Source organism: Aedes aegypti, chromosome 2 (genome assembly GCF_002204515.2).
Source record: "Aedes aegypti strain LVP_AGWG chromosome 2, AaegL5.0 Primary Assembly, whole genome shotgun sequence".
NCBI classification, from domain to species: domain Eukaryota; kingdom Metazoa; phylum Arthropoda; class Insecta; order Diptera; family Culicidae; genus Aedes; species Aedes aegypti.
This window is the reverse complement of record NC_035108.1, coordinates 258,853,638-258,881,303: the sequence shown is the minus strand read 5'-3', so window position 1 is coordinate 258,881,303 and position 27,666 is coordinate 258,853,638. Positions and strand designations below refer to the sequence as shown.

Genomic DNA, 27,666 nt, shown 5'->3' with positions numbered 1-27,666 from the left:
TAACTATTTAATCGATTTTTATTAAATAGTTATTCATGCTTTTATTCTGATTGAATATAAAGTATTCAAATACGCATTATTTTACTGTTTCCAAAAAAAAAACGAAAATTAAATGCATAGAAAACTTTAGCCCTTTTTCCATGTTTGTCCAGAACGATCAAAGGTACACAACAAAAGAAAACTAGCGATTTTCATCAAGTCTGCCTTGATTGTCGTTGGCAAGCTGGATTTTTCTTGCGGTTTGAAATAACTTTGTGTCACATTTTGTGTGTAGTATCGGTGCCTCCCTCCCAGGTACAAGCGATTCATTGTATCATACTATTGGTGGAAGAAGATCACCTATGGTACGTATCTCTTACTGAAATAAAAAAAAATGTTCAGGACCCCCCGATAGAACATTTTCAAACCAGTCTCAAATGAAAGGGGAAAGCCTAAGCTTTCATTTGGTGGATGTTTCATCGATACTGATTTCTTTATATTAAGTAATGTTTTCTACCAGAGACACCGTGGTACAAGTGTATTAGCGTTCCTATAACACAGCGGAACGACTGTCTATCAGGTTGGTCCTGGAGCAGGTTTCATTGCAGCGATAATATCAGAGTGATCTTCTATTACTAAGATCTTAATGCTAGTAGATCGACATCTAAAGAAATTGAGTGAAGGAAGTGAGTGACAGCGTCCAGAACCAGACTTTACTACAACCTAATTTTGTGCATATAATAGCTATACTTTTCATAATAAATACACCCTTCTGATCGAAATAGGATATTCTTAAGAGCATTTCAGTGTGGCTGTGTGAATCTTATTAAAATTAGAGGGTAAATCCAATCGAAACTTAGTATGTAAAAATTATTTGCTGAAAACTTCTTAATTACCAACAAGGAATCGTAAAATTGTCTTCCCACCTTCTAATTAGGATAAGCTTCAATATGTTATGCATTCGGGGTAGTGTCATAGACTCCTACTGGGCATCGACTCACGAGAATAACGAGTCATGGATCAGAAACTTTTAGACAACTATTTGAAAGAGATATCAAAGTTGCAATAAATTTAGGAGCATATTAAATGATCTACAACAACAAAAAATAGCGACGTTGGACCAGATGGTTTAAACGATCTAAAAACACAAAAAGTATTCTTTTTTTTCACAAAATAAGTTTTAGATCCAGTTTATATTTATCCTTTAAACTTCAAACAGGACCTTTGAATTGATTTCAGAATTGCAAATTCGTAAAACCACCTTATTTAGTAATCGGTCTTCCTAAAAATTTAAAAATTAATTTGAGGTGGGAAGCGACTATATTTTTATAACTTTTACAAAATACTGAGAAGTCTTGTCACATTTTCTGAATATCTGCTATATATATTTCAATTGAAGCCCAGTACCTATTATCAAATCAATGCATGATCTCAACGCTTCCGTTGGAGAAGTTGGTTGACCCAATCATGTACGACGCATGTAGCAAACATCAAGCCTTCATGTTGAAACTGTACTTCACTTGACACTTTGGAATAATTCTGTTTCCATCAAGCTATTATTAGTCCTCAACTGCAAGTGCTAATCTGTGTTTCCCGTGCTTTTGTGTGCCATTTCAGAGAACTTTGTAATCGACACGGTTGTCAGCTCGAGTGAGATGCTGTCGGACAGTCTTGGCCAAAGTGGTGCCCAAGGTGGATTGCACTTGGGGGGCAGCAGCACCCTCTACGGAGACATGGAGTCCCACGGTGGCAAGCGGGGAAGCGCCATCGAGCTGCACAACGCGTATATCGCTGCGGGAACGTTAGCGGCAGCCATTCTCATCGTGGTCATTGTGGTAAGTTGGTTTCAAATTGCATTTTGCGTCGGTGGTGTCACGGCAAGTCAAATGATGATAATGCAATTCAACGAAGAAAATCGATTCGATGCTGCTCTGTGGAAAACAACATGGAATTTTGGAAAACATCATAGTTTTTTTTTCCAAACATATTTCGTTTATAAATTCATTATAAATTAAGTTGAAGTTTAAGGCGATCCGTCAATTTGATATTGGTTTTCAAATATCGCTACTTTTTCGAAAAAAAAAGTTCATACATCATTCTACAAAAATATAACTTTCTTCTTTTAATCTACACCATCTTGATTGGATCATGATTCCTCCATTTTTAGGATGTACGGTATTGAGTGCTGTCTAGTACTGGTCTCCCACTACAACAAGTTCTCATTGATTTTTTCTTTGAAATAAGACTTCTCGGGTAATCCGGGTATCCCGGGAAACAGAAACTATTTCCGAGATTCAGGAATCCCGAGTAATAACATTTCGCTACCTTAACTAAAGGTCATATATTATAACTTCAAAATTCCCCTTCAAGTCGCTTGGGTCAGTTCTTATCATTAATATGTTTGAAGTGAAATTTCTATTTTATGTGATTTGAATTCAGAAGAGCTCGCGAACGTTTGGTTCCGAAAACTTTCGTAAAATCAGCTGCACCCAAATGAACTTGGACTACGTTTAAGTTTTTCACTTTCCAATAAGTTTGCTTCCACTATGCAGTTCCAAGCTACAAATTTCAGCTTGGAATCTGTTTTCATAGTGACCTTTCATTTCTTTACCTTGATGAAAAAACAAAAACTTTCCTCGTCGGAAAGAAAAAAAACTTATGCTTCAATATTTTACCTCGACTTCCCTGGTCCTCGCAACTCTATCAAACGCCCGTGCTACCATAACGAAACGAAAAAAAAGTGGAAAATTCCATTTCCTCCGACACATTTTTAAGTCCCCGCGAGTTCGCAGTGGCCATGTGACCCAACTTCGTAATAACACCGGAAGTCGGAAAATGGAGAAAGGCGAACAAGTCTAGTCATGAATCATTCACCCGAGCGAAGAAACGTGAGATAGAGAACCAGCCAGCGGATGAATATGACAAACAGATGAGTGCTTGGGGGGGTTGAGAGTTGCTGAGGTAATTTTACGTTGGCTAACAATGGAGCAGGGTGAATGTTATTAAAACGCGAAGAATAAAAACTTCTGGAAACTTTCTTAATGTCGGAATGCTTAAACGAAAACTTTGAGATCTGGGTTAAGGTAGTTATGCGGCAGTTACAATATTTTTTCTACTTTGTAGCATTGAATGGTTAAAATCTTAATCAAGCAATAAATTGTTTGAAGCATTCTCGCACTATGCACATAATATTTGAAGCATGAAAGCAAAAAATAAATCGTATGCGTTTGATATGCAAATCTTGTTGAACTTGGCTTCAAATGCGGTAACACAAAGTAATCAAAGGATACTAAGCAACCATGATCCATATCACCGCCAAACTAGCATTGAAAATCAAATTTTGACTTCGCCTTCCTTAATCTTACTGCGTTTGGTGTTCCCGCATTTAATATTTGCATTTCAAATGCACACAGCAATAATAATTTGATACATGGCCAGTTTGGACCTACGCAGCAGCAGATAGTAGCTAGGCAAGTTATTCCGAAGGAATCAATCGCCTTTCCAATCCTTTTCTGCTACAAGAAATCGTTGATAATCTGCCGGCTAACATCAAGTTCAGTTGGGCGTTGTATCAAGAGCAACAACCTGTCGTCAACCTAAGTACGTTCGGGGACTATATGCGGAAAGTAATCGCAGCTACCAGCGGAATTACCAATGTTTCCCTAATTACAAAATCTACGAAGGACGATACATCCAGTACAAAGGAGAAGGCGTTCGTGAACACCCATTCTTCTTCTTGGCATTAACGTCCCCACTGGGACAAAGCCGGCTGCTCAGCTTTGTGTTCTTATGAGCACTTCCACAGTTATTAACTGAAAGCTTTCTTTGCCTAAGTTGCAATTTTCGCAATCGTTTATCGTGTGGCAGGTACGATGATACTCTATGCCCAGGTAAGTCAAGGAAATTTCCATTACGAAAAGATCCTGGACCTACCGGGAATCGAACCCAGACACCTTCAGCATGGCTTTGCTTTGTAGGCGCGGACTCTAACCACTCGGCTAAGGAAGTCCGTGAACACCCATTCAGCATACAAAAAGAAGAAATGGGAGCGGAGAGAACAGTCATGGAAGCACTTTGCAGAAAGGTGTTCCGACTTTAAGCAGTTGTCATTGAGCAAACGGTGGAGATTTGTTAAAGAAAATAAACTTTGCCGGAGATGTCGTATGTCACACACACGATGGCCTTGTGAAGGAGAGATCTGCGGGGTCAACGGATGTCAGCAACGCCATCATCAGCTGCTGCATTATGATTCTGAACCGGAAGTGCATTTGGATACTACGGACGCCACCGTCACCGTCTATCAAGCATCCGTTACTTCAACCATATTTAAGATACTGCCTGTAAGGCTGTACGAAAAAAAGGGTTTATCGACACATATGCATATATTGAAGATGCTTCGTCTATAACGCTCCTAGAGAAAGCAATAGCAGACGAACTGGGACTGGATGGTAAGTCGCGCTCTCTATGCATGCAGTGGACCGGCGGTATTGACAAGAAATTCGCTACCACTGAAATTGCAAAACTGGGCATATCGGAACCTGGGAGTAAAAAGCTGTTACAGTTGTCAGAGGTCTACACTGTTGATAATCTAGGCCTGCCGGAGCAATCGATGAATTACGATGATCTGGCAAAACAATACAAACACCTGCAACGTTTGCCGGTGAAGAGTTTCCAGAGAACTAACCCTGGTTTGCTGATCGAAATTAACGATATTTATCTTCTAACTACTTTTCTGCCCATAACTGCATATTTGTAACATTCGACAAAAGTAGGCATTGAGTAAATGGGATACCAAGTTTGCATTTTACTGCAGTATGGAAGGAAACTAAAATTTCAAAAAATCATTAAGAATTCAAAAGAGCTTATTTGAGGCTGAAATTTTGTACAGCTCATACCGCATATTGGGTGAATATTCAAAAAATAATTCTGATAGAAATTTCATTGCTACTACATTATGAGGCTCATGTATAATCTCAATGTGACTGTTATGCGGTTACAATTGCCAATGTGACAAAACAACTTGGTATTTTTTTCGAATTTTCAAGAACAAACTCACAGATTTTAGTAAGTTGATCGAAAGTATTTATCATTTGATGACTCTCCCCGGTATTAACTCCAATTTGTCAAAAATGTCGAACGTGACTGTTATGCAGTTATGGGCAGTTTTGAAGTTCGCGAAGGAAATAAACGAGAGCCCATCGCAGCGAATACCCGTATTGGTTGGTTAGTGTGTGGATGTCTACGTGGTGAAGAGAATCGCAAAATGCACATTTGTGCGGAAGCAACCGGTGCCGAGCTCCACAACTACGTTCAAGAATTTTTCTCGGTCGAAAACCTAGGTGTCGCTCTCGCATCAAATTTGGAAGGGACAGACGATCAACGCACACGCCGAATCCTTGAAGATACGACTGTAAGGAAGGTGAGTGGAAAGTTCGAGACTAGTTTGCTGAGGAAGCAGGATGACTTCAAGTTTCCTGATAGTTGATCGATGGCAGAGCGCCGTCGGAAATGCCTTGAACGACGTCTAGCAAAAAATCCAACACTGTACGATAGCGTACATCAGCAGATAGCTGATTATAAGTCCAAAGGCTACATCCATGAGGTTACCGATGAGGAAATGGCGGAATTCGATCCAGACCGCACTTGGTATTTGCCGCTAGGAGTTGTGTTAAACCCCAAGAAACCTGGTAAAGTGCATGTAATATGGGATGCAGCTGCAAGAGTGGTGCTGCAATATATTTTCCTCCACAGATTCAAAATTCAAAACCACCCCCTAACAACAAATCTCTCACCCACCCAACAGTTACGGTACCGCTAGTTTTATTAGAGGATATTTTTACTATTCATGCCGACAAATGCCTAAATCTATCTGTTGGCTTGAGGCAGCAACCGGCCGAAGCGGTGAAGGTGATTTCCGCGGTGATTACGGAGACTTCAGGAACCGTGAAGGATGGAGGGAGCGAAACCAGCGGAGCCCATTATGATGAATGAAAACATAAACAAAAATCATCTGGTCATGCCAGCTGATCTTAAATTCACCACAACGTGATGGCAAAACCACAGAAGAAAGAGGCGCAAGTTTTTCATTGTCTTCTAATAGTTAAAGGCTCCAAAATATATCGCTTCCTTAGGTAAGTTTGTTCAGTAAATTGACAGAAAGCATATAAGCCAATAAAATTTTTTCACTGAAATGGTCTATTGAAAAGCAGGATCGAAGCGTTTAGGATGTAGCTATCTTTGGACCTTTTTTCCAGCACAGTCGCAAAAATTTGAATGCAGCGCAACACGTTCACGAATTTCCACGAGCAGTCGCAGCAATCACAGACAGGCACTATGTCGATGATTACCGGGACAGCGTTGACACAGAGGAAGAAGCGGTCCAGTTGGCATTAGAAGTGGCGACAGTTCATCAAAGAGCAGGCTTCCACATTCGTAATTGGGTTTCCAATAAACCCAAGGTTCTGGAAGCAATTGAAGAGATCAATCCAGCTACGGTGAATAACCAAAGTGGTTTCGAACGATTATTGGGAATTTCATGGCTACCTGTTGAAGACGTAGGGTAGAAGCACCGGTTTTGGCCATACGCCAGTTGTAGCCATAGTGGATTATACACCGTTTTACATAGCCAATCAGCATGAAACCTTTTGTTTTCAGTAGATCACATTCATATGATAAAGCTACATTCATTTACTCGTCCAAATTGATTCAAAACACAAGAAAAAAATTATTGTCCTTATAATTGTAACTCCCATGCACCTAATTTAGCCAGGGCACTCCTAATTTGGCCACTCTCATGAGAAATCAATGCGATTGGCCAATTTAGGAATCGAAATTAAATCTCTGGCCGAAACTGGTTCCGTTGCACACTGGTCCAGGAAGCTAATTTAGGCGGACATGAGGTTTTCGTCAAGATTTATTGATTTTAGAGCCATAGTTTTATTCTGAGAATATGTTCAGAATTTTCAGTACTATAAAATGTACGGAACAAAATTTTTTTTACGGTGATCGCAAGAGTGACGTATACGCCAACTTTTTTATTTTAACGAATCGTAAGTTGGTATGTTCAGCAAAGTTGTAGCAAATGGTCATAGAAACAACTTTGCCGAATAAACTTTTTCTCGGTTTTGCTTCAGAGCCGAGATAATTAAGTATTTTTAATAAAAAATCGTTTTTTGCTCTTAAGTGTTTTATATATTAGTTTTATTGGCCTACTATGTTCTACAAAGTTTTTATACTTATCATTTGCTACAACTTTGCTGAACATACCAAAGTTGTATTTCTTATGGTTTTCATGTTATTTGAGTTTTTTATCTTAAAATTAGCTATTTTGTATGCCTTGTATCTCAACTATGAGCACCTCAAAAAAATATATCTTTCCACCAAATGATTTTGCAGTCCTTCAAGTACCTGTGAGCAAAATTTGGAGAAGATGATATTTTTCTATCTCGTTTAAAATCGATTTTACTAATAGACGATATGAGATAAATCCATATTTATTGAATATTCATACATGCTCAACTCACAAAAGTCATGGCTACCTAAGCATATCAAACCAAAGGTAACACGTGTATTTATATAGAAATATAAAGTACATCGTTTTTCAGTTGTTTTCGATTAACTTAGAGACTTCTGCAAGAAATTCATCGTCTTTTCCTCTACCAGTATTTAACCTATTCTTAAGCAAGATCACCGGGTTGGAAGTCAACATAAGCCGTATCAAATACATATACAAAATTTACAGTCCGATTGAATTCTGTGGCATGATTTTCCCAGAATCTTCTGATGCATTCCACGTTTCATGTTTTTCTTTGGTAATGCAGCATGCCGGACTACACCACTTCCGTGCAATAGTTGTAGACGTATCAGTAAGGTTAGGTTAGGGCTGAGACTGTACGAACCTCTTCCAGCTGGTAGGAACTCAAACGGTCGTAACACGGCATGCCGCTTTTTGCGGGAGGTAGATATTGTGTATTTCTTTCACTACAGGACTGCGAAGTGCGGCCTCATAAGACCGAAAGTGTGAATAAAAGTGAGGTATTGCATTGAATCCTGTTGGTGTCCTCAGAACACTTATTCTTCGATTTACGAAGAATAAGTCCCCCAAAGACACCTACCCGATTTGATTCAATTGCGCACTTTTGTTAGCGTTTACGCACTTGTAATAACTTATTTTCGCGGATCTCAATCATTTTAAAAGTAGTCAACTTTAATCGGAAGATAAACGAGGAGGCATTTGAACTGTTTTTGTCAGAAACATACTGTTAGTATCGCCAGTTCTACGATTGGTACGTACTCTCTCCAATGGTGCAAAAACTACTTTCGCATGTAGTGATGTTGTCCGGCATGCCGCCGAAAAAGCATAAAAAATTCGGAATAAATCCATCAAAAGATTCTGGGAAAATCATGCCACAGAATTCAATCGGACTCTAAATTGTGTATCTGTATTTGATACGGTTTATGTTGACTTCCAACCCGGTGATCTTGCTTAAGAATAGATTAAATACTGATAGAGGAAAAGACGATGAATTTCTTGCAGAAGCTTCCAAGTTAATCGAAAACAACTGAAAACGATGTACTTTATATTTCTATATAAATACACGTGTTACCTTTGGTTTGATATGCTTAGGTAGCCATGACTTTTGTTAGTTGTCTGGATTTATCTCATATCGTCTATTAGTAAAATTGATTTTAAACGAGATAGAAAAATATCATCTTCTCCAAATTTTGCTCACTGGTACTTGAAGGACTGCAAAATCATTTGGTGGAAAGATATATTTTTTGAGGTGCTCATAGTTGAGATACAAGGCATACAAAATAGCTAATTTTAAGATGAAAAACTCAAATAACATGAAAACCATAAGAAATACAACTTTGGTATGTTCAGCAAAGTTGTAGCAAATGATAAGTATAAAAACTTTGTAGAACATAGTAGGCCAATAAAACTATAATATACAACACTTAAGAGCAAAAAAACGTTTTTTTATTAAAAATACTTAATTATCTCGGCTCTGAAGCAAAACCGAGAAAAAGTTTGTGCCTATATTGACCAACGGAATTTCAAAGCAAAAATATGGTTTCAGCTCAGTTTTGATATTTTACACACATAATACGGATTGAAAGCTTGCATTTGACATATTTGTAGTATAAAAACGGCGTCCTATTTAATTTTTATTGACATTTTCTCTTAGGCTGGCCAAAACCGGTGCTTTTACCCTATTTTGTTTTAAACTAGGCATACAAGGCGACCTCGAAGAATTAGCGAAAGCTCCTACTAAACAAATGATGCAAAGTTTTTTGATGAGGATCTACCATCCCTTAGGTTCGCTAGTCATCCAAGGCAAAATACTAATTCAGGATGTTTGAAGAGCTAAGACAGAGTGAGATCAACAGGTTCCTGAAGATATTTTCGGACGCTGGAATTCTTGACTACAGGTACTGAGGGAGCTCGACAACGTTAATGCAACGCTGGATGCTATTTTTCTGGGTACGATCTTGCGTGCTACGATTTATTGGAACACCATGCCTTTGTCGATGGCAGCGCACAAGCATATTCCGCAGTCGCTTATTTGTGTGTTTGTGTTTTCGAGGGTAGATACGGTGTTCCCTGGTTGCGTCCAAAACAAAAGTTGTTCCTCTACTGCTATTGTCAACTCCTCGTATTGAACTGCAAGGAGCCGTCATCGGCGAAAGGCACTCTGTCAAAATCAAGCGAACGGAGCACAGTCGGACGGAGCGTGTCGAGCACAGTCGTCTCCTGGATTAGATCGGATACAAGATGTTACAAGACGTTTTCGTGTCAACGAAGTCTTAAATTTATCAAGCATCGATAAGTGGCAATGGTCAGGCACGAAGATAAACCCGGCGGACAAGGCAACAAAATGGTGAAAAGGTCCAAACTGTAAGCCAAACAGCAGATGGATGCGTGGTCCAGAATTTCAGTACGAAGATAAAAGTGAATGGCCGAAGCAAAAATCAGATTTTCCAGCGGAAATGGTAGAAGAGTTACGACCTACCTTCGTATGCAGTCATTTTTGACGATTCCTGCGGTTAATATCGATCGTTTCTCGAAATATGAATGACTTTTGCGTAGTGTCACATACGTTCATCACTTCTGCGCTATTTTCCCTGCAGCGCTCGAAGAAAGAGCAGATCAACCACCCAAAAGTTCTAACTTGTGATGATCTGCAGGAAGCGGAACAAGCTTTATGGCGGATTGCGCAGGCAGAACATTACTCAGATGAAGTGGCTACGTTGAAACGAAATTTGTATAGATATCTACAGGAGAGAAAGAATCTGGACAAAAGTAGTCCGATTGCGAAGCTATATCCCCAACTCGATGAACATGGAATTCTACATCCGGATTGCAGCTGCCGAATATGTCAGCTACTATACCAGATACCCTATTATTTTACCAAGACAGCATCAGATAACCAAACTGCCGCTGGATTGGTACCACCGCGAATATCGTCATGCGAACAACGAGATGGTGATAAATGAAGTAAGGCAGAGGTTTTACATCCCGAGGTTACGAGTCGAAGTACGATCCGCCGCCCTTCGCTTTCAATGGTGTCGAGTATACAAGGTCAAACCAGTAGCACCGAAAATGGGCCAGCATCCATGGATCCGTGTCACACAGTTTCTACGACCGTTCACCTTCGTAGGAATCGATTATTTTGGACCCTACTATGTAAAAGTAGGCTGAAACTCAGTGGAGCGTTGGGTCGCTTTATTTACTTGCTTAACTGTCCGGTCAATTCGTTTGGAGTAAGCTTACAGCTTAACGGCTGATTCATGTGAGAAGGCCATCAGGAGATTTATTGCACAAAGAGGAGCCCCGTAGGAAATCTTCACAAAGGCACGAATGTTGTTGGGGCAAGTAAAGAACTTCAATGTGATTTACAAGCGCTCAATACTGCGATGGGTAGTACATTGCGATGGGTAGTACATTTACGGATGCGACCACTAGATGGATGTTTAAGCCCCACATGGAAGGCTGCTGGGAGCGTATGGTGCGATCTGTGAAGACAGCACAAGGGTCGTTACCGACGACGCTGTAACTAGACGATGAAGGTTTCCTAACCCTATTAGCCGAAGCCGAACATATTTTCAATTCGCGGCGGTTAACGTTCTTGCTCCTGCAGAGCGAACAACAAGAGTCTTTGACGCCGAACCATTTTATTATGTTGAGCTCCAAAGGAGTGCTTCAAGGAACTAAAGCTCCCGTTGATCCTAAGAAGGCGTTGTCAGACGGATGGACTCTACTTCAGCAATTGTTGGATATGTTTTGGCAACGGTGGATCTTTGAATACTTGCCGGTTATTTTGCAGTTAAGCAAATGGTTTCAAGACGTCGCTCCGGTAAAGGAAGGAATGTTTGTGGTCATAACTAGGCTATCGACATGATGGAGACACCATCTTCTATGGTGACAAAGGGCTCGATTGGCTTGTCAGATAGATCGGGCCCGGGACATTCTGTCTACTGCAAATCGCTGCAGTTGATATAGGGCATTTCCATTGCCTGGTCATAACCGATAAAAGAAATCGTAACGAATGGATGAGAGGAAAGGTGCTGCACACATACCCAGGCAAGAACGGAATTGCTCGTAGAGCAAATGTGAAGACGCAAAACGGAATAATTAGCAGACCAGTCAACAAACTTGCTGTCCTTGATATGAACCAAAACGGATAGTATGAGTGCAAAGACCTGAACGAACACGTATCTGTCAGTAAGATGGATGATAGATTGAAATTGCACTGTCATTTGTGAACTAAAAGCTGAAATTATCAAGTAAATATTGAATTTATGAACAATAATTTATAAGAATTTATTGAGTTTATATTATTGCAGATTATTAATATTAAATTTATTGAAGAAGTGTGTTGTGGAACTATTGCGAGGCAAAAGGAGACTATATGTAAGTTGAAAATTAAATTGAACTTGATGTACTCTTCACTAAAATAAATAAATTACAGCTTTAAGCTTACTTGATCGGGAATAAGGACGAGTTTGCTTCGAAAGACCTCCGAAATCAAACGTTCTCAACACAATGAATGTTTTGAATGAAATTGAATGGAGAATCATGATTATGACTACAGACACGACACGTTAATGCTTCCAGTGGACGATTTGTCCTTTGAAGAAAGCATCACACTAGACAACGGACTAGCATGCAACGCCCAGTGGCACAGTCGAAATACATTCCTGACGAAAAGTTTTCCGGACTGAAGCGGGAATCGAACCCACACTCCTTGACTCGATGCGGCTAAATGCTTGGTAACACTAACCGCACGGCCACGAAGCCCACTGATTTGCTGTCATGATATCATGACCTTACTAATTTAGATATATTCCGTATGTATTAGGTCAAAGAAATCAGTCGTATCGTACACATCAGGTTAATTACCAGGGCTCCAGGTCTTATAGACTTCCTGTAACACCTAGATATAATATTTTAATGTGATTATATTAAAGAAGCAATTTAAAATAATGTTTCTACTCGAGTAGTAAGAGTTTTTTAACCGCTTTTCTATGTTGATACAATGTCCAATGTCCGGTTTGGAATGAACATTAACACCCTGAAAACAACTCAATAGAACTTTTCCCAAAAAAAGTTCCTACACCAACAGCAACCGATCGTGTAAATGCTAATTGTATCTTATTGCTAGCTTTTACACCATCCGCTGCATAGAACAACAGTGCCACAATTCAGTCGGACAATTACCCCCCATGCTAGGAAAGAGCAATGAGACATAACAACTATCCAGCCAGTTTTTCCAACGTGTTCAATGATGCTTCAAACAGTAACGACCAGTTTCACACCCGATGTGGTGCCCAAAGAGTACTACACTACACTATCTCTGTTACGATACTTTGCCATTGTTCGGTCCGATAGCATCGAATACCTATATGTAAGGTAGTTGTTCGAGCACAGGAGCAGATAGACATCAGAGCAGGGCTGGTAGCAAATTACTTATTATTAAAATGTTTCGATTTACAACAGAAGGTTACTTCATATGGAAAATATTCAAAGAGTTCAACAGAATTTCATTAAGAACTTAAGCTAATTTTAGTTGGAAATACAGTATGAAATGTGTTCAGTAGATTTTTTTAGTATCATATGGAACACTGCATTCGTTACTTATATCTTTTATCTTACTTTTGTCAGGAAAATATGCCAACTGAAAACATTTTTAAATCTTTCAATTAAGAATGATAAGCTAAATTAAAATTGTGCGCGCTTTCAAACTACAAAGCGAGTTTTTGTGTTTTTTCGAAATTAGTAATAATTTGTATTCCTCTTTTAATTCCAGAATTGTCTTCTGAGGTTTTTTCAAAATATGAAATAATTTCCAAAAGGGCTTAGAGTCAGGATCCAATTGATTTTATTTTAAAATTTGTTTTTCATTAATTGGGAAAATCGTTTTTTAATTTCTTTCTGCAATTCCTGCTATATCATTTTCATAGTAGGACACGATGCGTGACATGTTTGATCCTGCCCTCATCACCTGCCCCCCGCAGGAGCAAGCGTCAAGGTCGAAGGATCAAACACTACTCAGTTAGCGACAAAGGTTACTAGAGTCGGTTTAGACCAAATCAATCGTAGAAGGGTTTTTAGAAGAAAACATACAATTAGGGCTATCAGGGTATTGAATTGAGAAAATCTCTTTAGTGCATTTAAAAGGCAAACAGGCAGCTATGAAGGTATATATACCAAGCTATGCGTCAACAGAAACACCCAAACTTTCAAAAACTTTGGTTTAAAATGACAAAAAAAAGTCAATGTGTTATACGCTTTTGAATGATGATAGCAACTGCACCATATGCTCCATCCAGTCGATCATTACAATAAGTGTGAGATATTCGTTCCTGCTCGGGAAGTAACTATTATTTTGCTGTCCGTCCGCTACCAACCCTGCCGATGAGCTAGATAGAGCACATCCTTTCCACCACAGGAAAGCGCACCATGTGGCTGGTCGTAAAACTTTCCGAAACGCCCCTATTTATGGCGGTGGTTATTGTTTTGTAAATTTTAATTAAAAATTTTGCACCACCGTTTCTTTGCCTGGGTTGCTGCACTACCAGCTAACCTTAGATGCAAAATTGTTGTCCTGACGATGGTTATCTAGTGTGTTGTCGCGAGTGAACAATGAACATAGGCACTGTGCATAGAATCAATTGAGTTACTGTTCATTCGATTGACATCGGACTGCAACACCCCAAGAATTGTGCTCGGCATAAAAACAAGGCAGGAGCTTTGAGAATTAGCCGGTAATGTTGTCTTTTGATTAGGTCAATTACGATGCTAATTTTTTAAAATAAATACCCGCTTGAAGATCGGCTATAACTAGTTTACAATTGAGTTTCTTTGATTATGCTCAGGCTTGATAATTCTCCTCAACATCATCAGAGTTCGGTGACATACTCTAGAGCAGCGTGCTGCCTTTGCCTCTTTGCGAGGGAGCGAAAAAAAATGCTTAGCAGAGAGGTAACGAAAAATGAGCGAGGAAGATGAAGCACAAAACACATCAGAGTAAAATTCCATAAAAAAAGGGTGCTCTCCCAACTCCCCGAGGACAATTTGTTCGGGCGGCAGACTCAAGAGTTCTTTTGAAGTGTGAGTTAAGGTGAGCGTCGCAACAAGAGAGTACCGTCGTTGGGGGTGACAATGGGTCAAAAAGGGATATGTGCAATTTATTTTTTGAATAACTATCGCAATTTAACTCCAATAAACTTCAAATTTGGTGTGTATGTACTTTGATGGTACATTAACAACTGTTCAAAAAATTAAAGACAACTATTTATTCACAGCGGCACCACAAATGAATGAAAAATGACCCAATCTCACCCCATAGAGGGGGTGACATTGGGTCACTGTAATTGAAATTACTTGTTTTTGATAATATGATTTCAAAACCATTCACAACTGAAAAATATTGATAAAAAACGATGCAAACAAGACAAAAAGATATCTAAGATGTTTCACAAGTATGATAAACCCACTTAAAAGAAAGATTATACTGAAAATTGAAGAGCCACGAGAAAAAATATGTAAACCCAACATTTATCGTCAAGTTTTCATAAATTTTCTTGGTGTTTCCCTCAAATTGTCTTCATCCCCATTGCTATAAAGCCCATTCAGTTTCCCCAAAGGTGTACTGAAACAGTGATTATTTTAAACCTTCGCAAATAGTTAAATTTTGGTGCGACATTCCACGATCAACAAATTTCAGGCAGAAGTTGACGTCATAATCCCAGTATTTCAGCGATCCAACTCATTTGTACTTCCGTGAGATGTTTCTATAATATGAAAACACTGATAAATAATCAAATTTAAGAAGAAAAAAAACCCTTTTGATAAAAATTTACGATGTTGCTGCGCACGAAACACAGTTGCTGGTTGTTGTCAAAATGCGTTGTATTGTTATTCAATGCACGGAATTCTCAAGTAGACTTGTTTGATGTTTCAGAGATGCTGTATTTAGAAAGAATAAACACATCTTAATGAAAAAAGAGAACACCCGGCACCGTAAAATGTCAAAAAAGTGGACTTGGAATTTCATTTACTATCGTTCTTGCTTGACCCAATCTCACCCCCATTTTCAATGTTTTAGACATCGTACCGAAAAAAATGATTTTTTCGTGGGAAAATCAAGCAGATTCCGGAAAATACCTGTGATGTGTAATGAAAAGACTTTCAACATTCTACTAATACAACGATAGAGACTAGAGTACATGCGTGGTACTTTGTACAGGAGAAATATAATGTTGTAAATTTTATCTCGTTTCAACATGCAAGTTTATTGATGTAGTAAACAAAAACTACTATTTATAAAAATGCATATTGTTATGAATTATGTGTAATAATATGTTCCATAAAATATGAATTATTAAATTTAGTAATATCAGCGTTATTAGCTGAAATATTTCACAAAACATATTTTTCCGTTTCTCACCCCCTAGACCCATTGTCACCCCCATCGACGGTACCTAAAAAAATCCTCGCGTTTTCTTGCACTCTCACTCGAATCGCTTGAGGATCTGTGTTGAAAATTTTGAGTTCAGTTTTTTCTCCTCAGAAAAACGGCAAAATCGCCTCCTCTTTGCCTCGCACAGGGGTTTCTATCAAGTCTGATTATGTTTACCATTCAAACTATTGAAACATTAGAAATGTTTAAAGAAAGAAATAAACATGGAATATCGAACATTCATATTAAGTCGGGACCTCATATTTTATTGTTGGACCGATTCGTGCACACAATTTATTTATGATCTCTGCATAGCAATATTTTATCTACCATCTCAATCTAAAGTTTGGGTTGTAATAAAATTATTTCCTTTTTCTTAGAAGCAACCGAAATTAAAATTTCTTTAGACTTTTCTTTAGATTTTCAAGATTCTTGCACCAATCGATTGGAAATCTTTTTACGAATGGACTCCAATAATGAAAACTATTGATTTTCATTACTAAACTATTGATAAATGGGTAAATATCGAGGCATGCCTTGTTTCCCATAGAAAATTGCATTTTTCTTGCTGTTATAAGATTTTGACGTTTTGAAGTTTACATGTACCGTAAATTTGGGTGAAATTGATAATTTTTCATGGTTTTTCTTGTCTGTTTTCAATAATGTTGAAAATGCCAAACAACTGAATGCAGGACAATAAGTACGACGGTCGGCCTCTTTGGCTCATGTACCAACATTTTCTAACAAATAATTCATCATCGCCAAAGGCTCTCAAATTTTTCATGTATATCTCGTTCTTTGTGTAAACATTCAACTGCTTCAGAATGTTTCCTGTAGTTTTGAGGCTTTTGTAGCTTTTCAAAAGGCTAAACCAATATACCACGTAAATATTGATTATTATGAACATGGAACGACCAAAAACATGGATTTTATTTTCATGTCAGGTTTTGAAACAAAGCAGGGTTTGGCGTATTTTACTCGATTCGTGGCGGTTGAGGTGAAAAAAAAATTTCCCATAATAAAATTTTAAAATACAATCAAATCTCTCTAACATCGAGTAAGGAACTCCTAGGAGGTATCGAGTTACAGAACACAAAACCAGTGCAACTGCGATCCAAGGGGCCATTGAGATAGCCATGCATACCAACTTTGACTATGGTTCTCTAACTCGATATCGAGATACAAAATATCGAGTAAGGGAGAGTTGACTGTATCTCAAATTGCCTCTGTTTATGAAGATATGTTTTAGCTTGTGCACAACCCTTCCACAACACTGATACAAATATTTAAATTTGAATACAGTGTAAACTGGAGACTATGGTAAACATCTCTTGTTACAGCATCTCGTTCAATTTTTAACAAAATTTACTTGAATGATACATGATCGCGTAAATTAAAAGTTCATTCGATTGAAAATTATGAGATTATTCGTTGAAATTTTAGTTTATTTTAATGCTTCAGATATGTGCATGAAAAAAAATTTAACTGTGTAGAATCACTTCTTTGTACTGCCTAGTTGCCATTAATTCCTAATTTTATGATTTATGTACCAGGTAGAAATATGTAAATTTTAAACAAATAGCAAAACTGAGCAAGTAGTTAAAAAATCATAGTGTAGAGAACTACTTGGGCACTTCCATGATTCACTTTGACACTTTGGATTCTTCTCGGTCGAATTGTCTGAAACTTTGCAATTAGAGTTCCACATTTCTCAGGAGTACATACAGTGACTCAATTTCATTTTCGTACGGGCACTGTTTTCATATCATGTTGGTATAAAACTATTAAATGGTGCATGGACTTCGATATACTTTATCAATAATGAAGATTATAGGTGTCATCTATTGTTTGGTAATGACAAATTGTATTCATTTGCTTAAATCTTTGGAATAATGGAAAAGTATTGAGTTTGTGTCTATAATTGACTCAATTCCATATTCGTACACCTAACAAAAAAGAAATATACAACATTCAAAACTAATTTTAAATGGACTAGATGATTGCTTAAGTTCTTCGTTGTATTGTTCAGATGTAGTAGAGTACATTTGGAAAATTTATAAGCGAACATATTAGAAACTTAAGTAAATAAAGAAAAATACCACTTTTCCCATGTTTTTTTTGGTAAAATATTCGGTAAGTCGAACAATGACTTACATTTTTTTTTCAAAATCGCTTCCTTAAGAATGATTACTGTGAATATTGCACAAGTTTCAAAAAAATATAATCAGTTTTAGGACCGATTTCTTCACCATGGCTTGAGTCGTAAACCACGCTTATCCATATAGTTAAACTAGGTTTAAGGCCTAAGCGGTGGTGAAGAAATCGGCCCTTAAAGTTGGTAGGAATGTATATCAACAACTTGTTCTTTTGGATCTTAGGTAATATAACAATTATAACAAATCTAAAACCAAAAATTTTAGTAAATTTCTCTCAGTTTAGCTCCTAAATGGATATACATAATCCATAGTTAATGTTCCTATCAAAACATTACGTTATTATTATTTTTTATATTAACATTTCACTACCAAACATGATTATAGAGATATCTATATAAATAAAAATGGAGTGGTGTTTGTATGTCACGAAATAACTTGAGAACGGATTGACGGATTGACGAAAGTTTTTCACTATTGCACTCTACAAACGATGCGACGTGTTCGTGCGAGGAAAAAATATGGGATAGTCTCCGGAATAATCAGGAGAACGGGCTAAGACTAATATGTTATTTTGTATGGGGGATTACATGGCGTTTTACAAGAGCCTACTTATTTATTTCATTTATTTAATTATACTTTAAGATAAAGGGATCATCCTTACTTTGATGGCAAGACGAAGTTTGCCGGGACCACTTGTATAGAATAAATATTATTGCCACAACCGCAACACAAACGTTTTTTAAAATTATGAAAACAACAGAATATATTCTAGTAAACAATATATCAATGCTCTCTGCTCATTCAAGTTATTTTGTATTTTTCTTATAAAATCAATAAATAGCAAAATAAGGTGCTATTTTGAATATAATTTGGAATTTGAAATTCAAAGATATTTGAGTATTGCCATATCATCAATATGTGGAGGTATGTACAGCGTAGTTTAAAATTAACATCTACCTGTTGTTCAGAATGACAATTTGGTTTACATTAATTAAAAATATCGTTTTAGAAGAGTTTTCAAGTTATGGCAAAACAATTTTCTGAACTTAAAAGGGATACAATCAGTTTATGATTTCTGTAAACTGTATACATTTCAACTAAATTTCTATCAGAGCTCACGAATGTAATTAATAGATTGGATCCAATGACAAAAATGAAAGTTATTGTTCGAATTATTGGATTTTATAGCAAAAATCATTGGAAAACTGGCATTTCTCATAATTTTACCGAAATTTTATAAATGTCCGCTAATAAATTGTCCAAATGTATTTCACTACGTTTGAACATCATAAAAAAGCACTTCAGCAATCAATTAAAGCTTTTAAAATTAGTTTTTAATGTTGTACGTTTGAATTTTGGTAGGTGTACGAATATGGAATTAAGTGAATTTCAGACATAAATTCAATACTTTTTCATCAATCCAAAGATGAACGTAAATGGAGAGTTCTGTTTGATCTTCCGACCTTGACGCTTGCTTCTGCGGGAGCGAGTGACGAGGGCAGGATCAAACATGTCGCGCGTCGGTCGAGTGAAGTGAAAAAGTTCCGCGATCGGTTTGTTCTGTTTGATCTTCCGACCTTGACGCTTGCTTCTGCGGGAGCGGGTGACGAGGGCAGGATCAAACATATCGCGCGTCGGTCGAGTGAAGTGAAAAAGTTCCGCGATCGGTTAGTTCTGTTTGATCTTCCGACCTTGACGCTTGCTTCTGCGGGAGCGGGTGACGAGGGCAGGATCAAACATGTCGCGCGTCGGTCGAGTGAAGTGAAAAAGTTCCGCGATCGGTTAGTTCTGTTTGATCTTTCGACCTTGACGCTTGCTTCTGCGGGAGCGGATGACGAGGGCAGGATCAAACATATCGCGCGTCGGTCGAGTGAAGTGAAAAAGTTCCGTGATCGGTTAGTTCTGTTTGATCTTTCGACTTTGACGCTTGCTTCTGCGGGAGCGAGTGACGAGGGCAGGATCAAACATATCGCGCGTCGGTCGAGTGAAGTGAAAAAGTTCCGCGATCGGTTAGTTCTGTTTGATCTTCCGACCTTGACGCCTGCTTCTGCGGGAACGGGTGACGAGGGCAGGATCAAACATGTCGGGTCGTGCGCCTATTTTCTCTGAGTGCTTTTATATAGCCGAGCAAACGAGTTAAGCTGAATGTGGATTGTTGCTGCTCAGTCAAGGATGACGGATCAATTGGTGAGCTCGTTTCATGCTACTATTTCTAATCTATAAAATAGATAGGACGTAAGTATGATTTTTCAACAAACTATGAATGGTTCGTCACTGTGAGTGTCGACATAAACTCTAATTCATGAACATTTTTTTGTTTTCAAAACACCCCTTTCTTTTTATCTTTATTTTTGTAATTATAAAAAAAAACTTTGAATGGTTCGACACTACAAGTGTAGACTTGCGAAAGGTTCACTTTATTCAACAAACTTTGGATGGTTCGCCACTGTAAGTGTCGGCATAAGAATAAGAGTGTTCTATGATGTTCCAGCCAATCGAGTTTTTGTTTCTTTTCAAATAAGTAAAATATAATAACACATGCTTTCGTCCTGACAGCTGTAGGAATGTTACATTCAGATATTTGTTCAACAAACTTTGAATGGTTCGTCACCTCAAGTGTCGGCATAATTTTCCTTTACATAGAAATTGTTCATATCAAATGAAAATATTATATTTTCATAAAAGCATATTTATATCTGACAAAAAACTATTCATCATGGTCTAATCACTTATCAAAGTGAATCCTTTGACCCAACGATCCTCCCCATTAACAAACATCCTTCCCAGTAACCTTTGTGGAGATGCAGAGGCAAACACGGTCTCCAAATAGCAAAGGTTACACACTAACATTCCTTCCCCCAATCCCACCTGACTGCAAGGACGTGGCCGGCGCCGTTATTGACCCTGTATAAATAGAGGCACTGAATTATGCACACTGAAGAAGATTATGGTCAATCCCAGCCGAACTTCTAGTTGATTCTTTGTGCATTTTCACTGACTTCGGTCAATCACGGAATAGCAACCATTGATATGTGTAGTCAGTCTAAGCTAAGCTAAGCTAGCTAAGCTAAGCTAAGCTAAGCTAATCCAAAGATGAACGTAAATGGAAACAGTTTTTTATTGGCAAATAATAGATGACACCTATTACCTTCAATGTGGATAAAGTATTTTAAACTCAATACATGTTTTAACAGTTTTTTACTAACTTGATGTGAAAACTGTATCCTGTACGAATATGAAATTGGGCCACTGTACATGTGCAAACGAGTCTCCAACCAAATCGTCTCTCAGCTCATCTTAGGAATCCTAGTATGCTGTGTCAACCGGAGGCCTGGCTTGATAACACTCCTCAACATCACCACAGTTGGTAACATGCTCTAGAGCAGTGTACTGTTTTTGCCACTTTGTGAGAGAGCGAATAAGAGAAGAAACGAAAAATGAGCGAAGAAGATAATGCGAAACAAAATAAAACGAAGGAAAATCCCATCAAAAATAGTGCCATCACGACTCCGCGAGACCTGCTTTGTTCGAATAGATCACTCAAGAGCTCTCTTAAAGTGTGAGTGAGGGTGAGCAAGAAGCAAGGAGAGAAAGAGTAGCATAAAACATCCTCGCTTTTCGAAGACTCTTACTCGAATCGTTTAAGGATTTGTGTTGTGAATTATGTCAATTTTTACTCCTCAGAAAAACCTCGAAATCGCCTTATTTTGTATTGCAGATGAGTTTCTGTCAAGCCTGTCGAAGGCTCCAGATAATTCTTAAAGCACGCTCTAGATGCTGTGCTCCTGGGGAGACTCGTGTCATGCGCTGCTCGGCGCTACGCTCGCCGGTATCTAAGTAATGAAAAGCCTCTACAACTATTTTATGCAAGTGTCTAGATGGACCACATGATACGGTCAAAGACTCGCAATCCGGAAGTTGCAAGTTCGATTCTCGCTGAACACTACAATTATTGCGCTAAGATTGGTTATGGCCAAAATCGTTGTTTCTTCCTCTCGAATGTGAAATCACTTAAAGTTCAATTATGTGAACAACTACGTTGATATAAGTACTTCAAATTGTTTTCATTGAATTATTAAAATCAATGCTTTCATTTATTCACTTAACTATTAATTGCGTTCAGAAAGTTATCATAAAACAAAAATAAAAAAAGAAATGAAACGTTGTATTTATCAGAAGGTTCACGATCAACAGAATTTCATTAAATTTATTACGCTGAATTCTCAATGGTAGCTTTGGATTTTCCAACCCAAAATGAATTGCATTCCATCAAGTTTAATAAAGGTGTTCATATCCAACAAGCACGCCAAAATGGATGCTTCGTTGTGGTCCTTTACAGCACGTACTCGCCGACCTCCTGGCTCGCCCACTCCAAAAGTACATAATAATCAAAAGCAATATTGCAATAAAATCGTTTGATCCCCGACCCCCAGCGCTATGTTTGGCTTGGCACGTGAGAAATCAAGCGTGGACGACCACAGACAGACAGGCCTCGACTCGACCATCATCGGCTGACTGACCGTTGGCCGTCAAATACGGCAAAATGTTTTTGCGACTGTGATAAAATGAAAATTCTCCATAGAAAATTTAAAACTGCTCCATTATGAATCAAGCTTTTAACCATTGCAATTTACATAATGTTGCGTTACCGTCGATGGGGGTGACAATGGGTCTGGGGGGTGAGATTGGGTCAAAACGGAAAAATATGATTTTTGAAATATTTCAGCTAATAACGGTGATATTACTAAAATTAAGAATTCATATGTTAGGGAACATATTATTACACATAATTCATCACAATATACATTTTTAGAAATAGTAGTTTTTGTTTACTATATCAATAAACTTGTATGTTGAAATTAGATAAAATTTACAACATTAAATTTCTCCTGTGCAAAGTATCACGCATGTACTTTAACCTCTACCGTTATATTAGTAGAAGGTTTAAAGTCTTTTCATTACACTTCACACGTATTTTCCGGAATCTGTTTGATTTTTCAACAAAAATTTTATTTTTTTCGGTACGGTGTCTAAAACATCAAAAATGGGGGTGAGATTGGGTCAAGCAAGAACGACAGTAAATGAAATTGCAAGTCCACTTTTTTGACATTTTACGGTGCCGGTAGTTCTCTTTTTCATTAAGATGTGTTTATTATTTCTAAACACAGCATTTCTGAAACATCAAACTAGTCTACTTGAGGATTCCGTACATTGAATAACAATGCAACGCATTTTGACAACTTCTCTATCCAGCAACTGTGTTTCGTGCGCAGCAACATCGTAAAATTTTATCAAATGGATTGTTCTTTTTTAATTTAATTATTTATCAGTGTTTTCATATTATAGAAACATCTCCTGGAAGTACAAATGAGTTGAAACACTGAAATATCGTGATTATGACGTCAACATCTGCCTGAAATGTATTGATCGTGGAATGTCGCTCCGAAATTTAACTATTGGCGAAGAATTAAAATAATCAATGTTTCAGTACACCTTTGGGGAAACTGAATAGACTTCATGGCAATGGGGATGAGACTTTGAATACAATTCGAAGGAAAAAAATAGAAAATTTATGTAAACTTGACCATGAATGTTGGGTTTACATATTTTTTCTCATAGCTCTTCAATTATTTGGTATAATCGTTCTTTTAAGTGGGTTTACCATACTTGTGAAACATCTTAGATATCTTTTCATCTTGTTTGCATCGTATTTCATCAATATTCTTCAGCTGTGAATGGTTTTGCAACCATATTATAAAAAAACAAATTATTTCAGTTACGGTGACCCAATGTCACCCCCTCTATGGGGTGAGATTGGGTCATTTTTCATTCACTTGTGGTGCCGCTGTGAATAAATATTTTTCTTTAATGTTTTGAACAGTTGTTAATGTACCATCAAAGTACATACACACCAAATTTGAAGTTTATTGGAGTTAAATTGCGATAGTTATTCAAAAAATAAATCGCACATATCCCTTTTTGACCCATTGTCACCCCCAACGACGGTACTAAATGAAATTGCTTCATAAATCACATAAGTGGCTTAGTAAATCGCTAGTTTTCCAATATGAGGCGAAAAATACTACCACTGTGGTTAACTTACTGGTTTGGTTTTGTATTATGATCTTTATGGGCCGCCGTACTTCTGAGTCCCAATCTATTTTCACTTGAAATCTGAAATAGTTTTGGTTTTACCGGTACTACCAAAGTTATTCAAGGAGAAATTTTATATATTCATGGACCATGTCACAAATTGTAATGGTAAACAACTGTTTTTTTTTAAGGATCAGTTTAAATTTTATCATGGAGTATTTTCAATTTATTATTGGTGCCTTTAATAGGCTGCAGTCAAATACCGCAATTTATTTGATTTCATGTTGTTTCATTTTTTCTCTCTCTCTCTCTTACCATACCACCCACACTAGGTAACCGCATGTCACTGCAAGGTGCACCAGAGTTATCGCTACTTCGCCACCAAGCACCGGCAGCTGATACCGATCTTTGGCCGCAAAACGAAAGCGTCCTCCACGAATCGGCACTGGCTTAGCGGCAAAGGACATCAGCAAACGACCACAGGCCACAACAACCTGAACTACAGCTATGCCCACCAGCATCCGAACTCGTACAGCCTGCAGCCGGAGCGGATAATCAACAAACCGCTGCAGATGAATCTGGAGAACGACATGTACTACACGGTGGATTTCGGCGAGTCGCAAAACGCGCCCTTGATACAGTAAAACAACCACGGGGCGAAGGCTGGAGGAGAGGAAAATTCGTTTGAAAATTTCTAATTTCGACGTTGAGTTCTATTCAGGCGCTTATCTAGTAGAATAATTACAAAAGGTACGTATGATACGGGTATTGGAAATTTCAAATGTTGACCGATTATGTGGGATTGTGGACAAGGGTGCAGATTTAGGATTGGAACGATTTGATTTGACGTAATGAGATCATGTTTGGAATTGAATTAACTTCAAATTCATCAAGCTATCAAACATATCAAATCAATAATCACGTTTGTGGGCTATAGATGCAAACGATGTTAAGCTTTTCTTAAATTTGCCCTTGAAGTTTATTATTCCTAATAAAAGATTACACTAGATAATTATTTCATGAAATAGAATCAGTAGAACAATGCGCTTCAGTTGAGTTTTTCAATAAAGAAACAAAACTTCAGTTATTCAAAGTTATTCTTAAAAGCATTGTTACCATCAACTGCGAATGCCAAAAGCCCAGGAGAATTGGCCACCTTGGTGTATATCCGTAAATATGCCAGTATATGTATCAAACTTCAAGATTTTTGAAATAAATCCTACTAAGCATTGATATGATGCACCGCGCGGTTGTTGTAAAGTTTCCAAAAACGCGCATTTGCCCAAAATTTCACGCGGCAAATGATCCAGGAAAGGAACAACCGCGTTTGATGAAACACCGCAATGTTATCTCCCATAAGAATGAGGTAAAAAGGGAGCAAAACCGCGGTTGTTCCTTTCACCTGGGGAACGCCGCGTGACCTTTCGAGCAAATGCGCCAATATCTTAAGGATTTCATCTGCTTCCTCATAAAGAAAACAAGGAAATTGTATGAGTTTCTCGAATCTATGACATTTGGTTGAAAGACATTTGGTCGAATGACATTTAATCGAATGACCTTTGGTCGAAAGTACATTTGGTCGAACCGACATTTCGTGGAAAGAATAGTGCTGGAGTCTAAATAGTATGTAGCATTTTGTATCTAATGCAAGAGAGATTGAATAATAGAAAAAGTATCAGCCATTTTACCAAAAAATATTGCGATTAGCGAATTTTTGATATTAAATTTGATGGATGCTCTTCCAATGTATTTATCTACCGCGTTTTTAAATGTTCCATGCTGCTTTTTCGTTCAGGCATGTTCAAAGATTCGACTATTCGAGATCTTAAATGGAAACAAGTCAACTTTTTCCACCTCAGTCAACTCGTCTTCTCTTACCCGATACATAAAAACGACTATGAAGTACATTTGAATAATCATTGAAATCCTAGATTTTGGCATTACTTCAAATTACAAATAAAAAATTGACTTTGAAAATAAGACCACATAAAATGTCCCATTATTTATTAAACAACACTTAATAATTCAGATTATTCAAAAGAATACGTTATCTTATGGGTTTATTTATAAATTTCATAACGCCAAAAATTGTCATATTGGACACCCACCAACCCCCTTGTAACGATTTTTGTATGAATATTCTACAAATTTTGTATGCACTGTAACACTACAAGGACACCCATTTACCCCCTACAGCGTTATGAAATTTGTGAATGGGCCCTATCAACTTTGCAAAACTTAGGAAACCATCATCAATTTCACCAAAAGATTCCGTTCAACTAAACATCATTCGACCAAAATAATTTTCCAAAGCCCTTCGACCAAATGTCATTCGGCGAAATGTCCTAAAGCCGGGTTTCTCACACAACTTCAAAAATAGGACGATGTTTCTATAGCAGCCACATGAACTCAAGCTAAAACTAAAACCGAAATTTACGAAGTCTTTAATTCAAGTAACTAGTTTTACGAAGTGCGTAAAACGAGTTAGACAATTAAATGGAAAACTATGATTTTGGATGATGACTGACGCAAAAATATTGTGATACGTTTCAATTTATGCTTTATAGCATAGTTCAAACGTGTGTAATCTATGGTTATTACAGCATTTTATTGGTAATACCTGGCATAAACTTCAGAACTGTCTAGAATATAGTCTGCAGTTCGAAAAGAAAATTCCATGAATCATTAGGATTTTTGCAAACGCAAAGAAGTTTGGAGCAAAGAGTTGTTTTGTTATTGTGTTGCATTTAAGTGATGTTCTGAGTGATCCAAGGACTTCTTGGAATATACAGTCAGTGACATAAGTTAGTAACCAAATGTTGTTTTTCTATACAAAATGCCCATGATTGGGGTACTGTATCTCAGCTTCTGGTAGTCCGAATTAGCTGAAATTTGGATGACGCACTACAAATAACTTGAAATTATGCCTGTAAAGGAATTATTACATTGCAGTCATTTTACATAGAGTTTCAGAGGGTTGTTCAAAGACAAAAGTAAGTAACCGAGAGACTTTTTAATTTAATTCGAAAACGGTAAGTCGTGAAAAGTTGGTGTGTTCTGCAAATTTGTGTAACTTCTGAAATTGAACAACTTTGTGGAAAAGACCAATCACCCACAACTTACCGTTTTAGAATTATATTACAAAGTCACTCGGTTACTTACTTTTGTCTTTGAACAACCCGCTGAAACTCTATGTGAAATGACTGCAATGTAATAATTCCCCTACAGGCAAAATTTCAAGTTATTTGTAGTTCGTCATCCAAATCTCAGTCAATTCGGACTACCAGAAGCTGAGATACAGCACCCCAAACTTGAGCATTTTGTATGGAAAAACAGTATTTGGTTACTAACTTATGTCACTGACTGTAGGTCTCAAAACCTACATTCCGTAAAAAAATGTTTTGTGGTCATACATACATACATACGAACATTCCAAAACTGCTTGAAATATAGTACTTTGAATCAACGAACAT

At 37.6% G+C, this 27,666-nt stretch overlaps 1 protein-coding gene across 2 annotated transcripts in view; it reads left to right on the top strand.

The window, feature by feature from the left end:
- The window catches only part of LOC5564174, a 550,217-nt gene that overhangs the window by 500,031 nt on the left and 22,520 nt on the right, over nt 1-27,666 (top strand). For both annotated transcript variants that reach the window (XM_021844877.1, XM_021844876.1), the window contains exons 12-13: nt 1,597-1,814; nt 24,526-24,943. In XM_021844877.1, the coding sequence (XP_021700569.1) occupies nt 1,597-1,814; nt 24,526-24,837 (530 nt within the window). In that variant the 3' untranslated portion in view covers nt 24,838-24,943. The remainder of the gene's footprint in view (nt 1-1,596; nt 1,815-24,525; nt 24,944-27,666) is intronic.